This window comes from Austrofundulus limnaeus, unplaced genomic scaffold (genome assembly GCF_001266775.1).
Source record: "Austrofundulus limnaeus strain Quisiro unplaced genomic scaffold, Austrofundulus_limnaeus-1.0 Scaffold76, whole genome shotgun sequence".
NCBI classification, from domain to species: Eukaryota; Metazoa; Chordata; class Actinopteri; order Cyprinodontiformes; family Rivulidae; genus Austrofundulus; species Austrofundulus limnaeus.
In genome coordinates this window covers 900,498-904,076 of record NW_013952478.1, presented here as the reverse complement: position 1 = coordinate 904,076, position 3,579 = coordinate 900,498, and the positions used below count along the sequence as shown (strand labels likewise).

Genomic DNA, 3,579 nt, shown 5'->3' with positions numbered 1-3,579 from the left:
ACACACACACACACACACACACACACACACACACACACACACACACACACACACACACGCACCAGCTCGGGCTGATTCCTATCCTGCAGACAGGCCTGCCAACAGCCAGCCCTTTTTTGCACACGCTCAGATTCACTGTCCTGACTAATCGCTTGTGATAGGGGCCTTTGCCATAATTACCCAGGGCTTTATCACAAACTTATGCGATGCATTTTTCATGTCCTAGCTGCTGGCAGTGCCTCTGCTGGCTGTCAATCTGGAGAAGAAAAATAATAATAATAATAATAATAATAATAATAATAGCAGATCTCACACCAGTTCAAACAGGGCGAAAAAGGTGAAAGCAGGGTGAGAGGCCAGAAAGGATAAGTTGTTGTTTTTGTTATTTTTTTTTTAAGGAAGAGGGGGTGATAGATAGTAAAGACGGAGAAAGCGTCATAATTTCTCTTTTCAATTGTTCCCCCACCCCCCAAGTCTGTGTGTGAGCACTCACTGGATTCACATCTCCAACAGATTAACTTCAGGAGCCAACCTGGTTCAAAATGGCTGCCACATCAAACTGACCATAAAAACACATTTAAAAGGCAATAATTCTGCCAATTTTACATATATGGAGCTAGAATTTGGTAAGGTAGCAGCTGAGAGTGATTCACAACACATTCTCAAAGTGCTACTCATTGGGTGATATTATTGTTGCAAAATTTTAAACATTAACCCCTGGGGTCAACTCTGTTAGCAAAATAAGTCGTGAAACACTGAATGGATTTTAAGGAGGTTTTCAGAGTGTGTTCAGTGGATGTGTATTTACAACTGATTAAATTTTGAAATCAATCCAATTCAAGATGGCTGCCACAGCTAGTTAGCAWTAATAAAAACAAAAACGGCTATAAATGAGTCATTTTTGCAGGTAATGTGTTAAAATTTGGCATGGTAGTAGCTGAGAGTCATCAAAAACACATATTCTGAGCAAGACATCTGGCAATATCTGATCGCTTCATTCGTCAAAGTTTAACCACAAATGAAGCGACTCGCCATTTCTTGTCGAAGTAGGAGTTTAAAACCATTACATTAAAAGTGGAGGGCGACATGCATCCCTTAAAGGAATGCTGGGTCTTTAATTTAACATGATGTACAACCAATGGAGCCACGATCAGGAGGACCAAACAAGGATGAAATGAACAGGAGAAGTGAAGCCTTGATGATGTGGCGTCAGAGCAACACAAAGCCCCGCTGGGAAGACTTGTTCACTGTCCTTTTGTCTAACCCAGTCATAGGGGCATCATGACCCAAATAAAAGTTTAAAAGCTCGTGCAGCTCACAAAATAATGCATGAATCGGGCTGCAGCCTACATAATGCAGTCTTGTGTTAATGACGGCAGCAGCTAATATTCATAAATAGCGATTTGAAATTCAGCAAAGCGCGTTAAATGCCACGGGGGGTGAAAAAAGAAAAAAACAAAACAACAGTGCCCATTGTCTACACGTCTTGTGATGGGTCAAAACAAGCTCTAATATGTTCACATTAAAAATGAGGGCCTAATATTTGTCCAATATTTGCTTCCTCCGTGCGCGACGCGAGGACGTTTCGGGGAGTTCATCACAAACGCAAGGTCACGATCCGTCACATGTCTCCTTTTTGATAATTGCGTCCCGTCAAACGAGCAACTCTGTCTGTCCCGGTCCGGTCCACTTCTAACACAGACGTGGCAATGAAACGTCTACTAAAAAAAAAAGCCCTCACACTGACTGACTGGAAGCCGTCAACCCAAAACATAAACCACCGAGTGTTAATCCAGTATAATTTCCGAGTTATGTTCCCAAACCGTTAGCCCATAACTAAACTTAACAATCGTGTGTTAAAAGCAGATAAAAAGCTAATTGTGTGTACGTGTTGGCCGTCTCAAGCCGCTGGTGTCACCACAGCGCCACCGTACAACAGTCGCACTATTTTCTCTCCCCCCTCTCTCTAAATTATCCAACCTTACAAGCGGCGGCTAAAGCGTCGGGGCTAACTACGGCTACCAGCTCCGGTAAAAGTTGAACAACACGCACTAATAAAGAGAACCAACCGAAAGCTTTCCGCCAGAGCCCCCGCCGCTCGTAGCTTTTTGTTTCGGCGCATCCCCGCGGCGTCGCCCCGGCTTGTTGCAGTGTGTCCGATCGATGTTGAATTGAACAAAGAGGATCAATTTCTGATCAGCGAGAGAGAGAGCCACTTTCATCAATGTGAGGAAGAGGTCTTGAATTCTCTTTCCGAAACAGCTACGAGGCAGCCGCCGAAAAGACCCCCTCAAAAAAAATAAAACACGGCCCACGAGAGAGGGGCGAACGCGGCCGAAGCGAGCGGCAGACGAGGCGGCTGTAACAGAGAGTCAACTGACCTGTAGTTGCTGTAAGTCAAAGCGCTTCCAATATTGAAACATCGATCCTGCGTTGGCCGCCATCTTGAGACATATTGAGACAGGAATGAGATGCTGATAGAGAGCGCGCGGGGGTTGGAGTTCAGTGGAGAGGACCGGGTGTCCGGAACACCCGGACCGGATCACAACCAGCACSCTTCCGCGACACGGGCCGCTTCACGGAGCGGAGTCAGCTCGCGAGAGTGTTGCCTTAATAGCGCCATTATAATTGTTTAAATAGCATTTTGTCAACATTCAGATATTACAGGTAAACAACCAAACTAGCATTAAATCAAATTCAGTTTTAACAACTTATTTTATTTTACTAAAACGTCATAGGTTAATAAGGCTGCATGTACAAATAATGAAACAATGAGCTCAAACGTAAAGAATAATGCAATTTTTTTCCACAATATATTTTAATTTAATTTTTAAAAAGTCCATTTACATCTATACATTTAAATTCCGTTAGTTTTATAATTGATATTTGTGTAATTTTAAGCTGAAATCAGTTTAATTGTTCCTTTTTTGTTTTTAGCCCAAATAAATTTATTTGGAGTTATTTTCATGTTCATAAGGTTATTTTGAATTTTGACTTTGAATTGTTCATGTTGCTACTAATGTTGCCATTAAAGAATAGTTCACATCTTAGGGCTCTGCGGAAAAGTTGTTAATATCTTACCTGTTGTAGATGGCAATTTAATTTTGACAAAATTGGTGAGCTAACACCTAGTTTGAGTGTTGCCAAGACTAAAATGGATTGCTGCCACCTCAAATGAAGCCTTATTATTTATACAAACACACTTCCTGATGAATAAATAAATGACAGTTGTGTTATTTTCCCCCAATAATCATTTTTTACAATGGCCGACACTGTCAACATTAATTAGCATAGTTTACATTAAGCATGTTTAGCTTAATTCAATTCCGTTTTATAATTTATTAATTTATATTAAATTAACTCAGTGGTCCGGCCGAATGTTACTCCAGTTGTACATCCCTAGTTTTTATATGAAGTTTAGTACGTGATAGGCCTACTGTGTAAGTTTACATTTTTAAAGTTTTGTATTTGAGTTTAAACCAGGATGCACAGTGGTGTTACAGCTAGCTGCTGCTGCTAGTTGTGCTAAATACACACACACACACACACACACACACACACACACACACACACACACAC

At 41.4% G+C, this 3,579-nt stretch overlaps 1 protein-coding gene across 8 annotated transcripts in view; it reads right to left on the bottom strand.

Annotated features, from left to right (window-relative positions):
- cux1b (cut-like homeobox 1b) overlaps nucleotides 1-2,514 on the bottom strand; it is a 64,259-nt gene extending 61,745 nt beyond the window's left edge. For 2 of the 8 annotated variants that reach the window (XM_014011053.1, XM_014011054.1), the window contains exon 1: nucleotides 2,070-2,280. In XM_014011053.1, coding sequence (XP_013866507.1) covers nucleotides 2,070-2,222 — 153 coding nt within the window. In that variant the 5' untranslated portion in view covers nucleotides 2,223-2,280. Of the gene's footprint in view, nucleotides 1-2,069; nucleotides 2,281-2,381 lie in introns of those variants that run through there. The other 6 variants (XM_014011057.1, XM_014011055.1, XM_014011056.1 and 3 more) reach the window with 5 other exon arrangements.
- Between the last annotated feature and the right edge of the window lie 1,065 nt (nucleotides 2,515-3,579).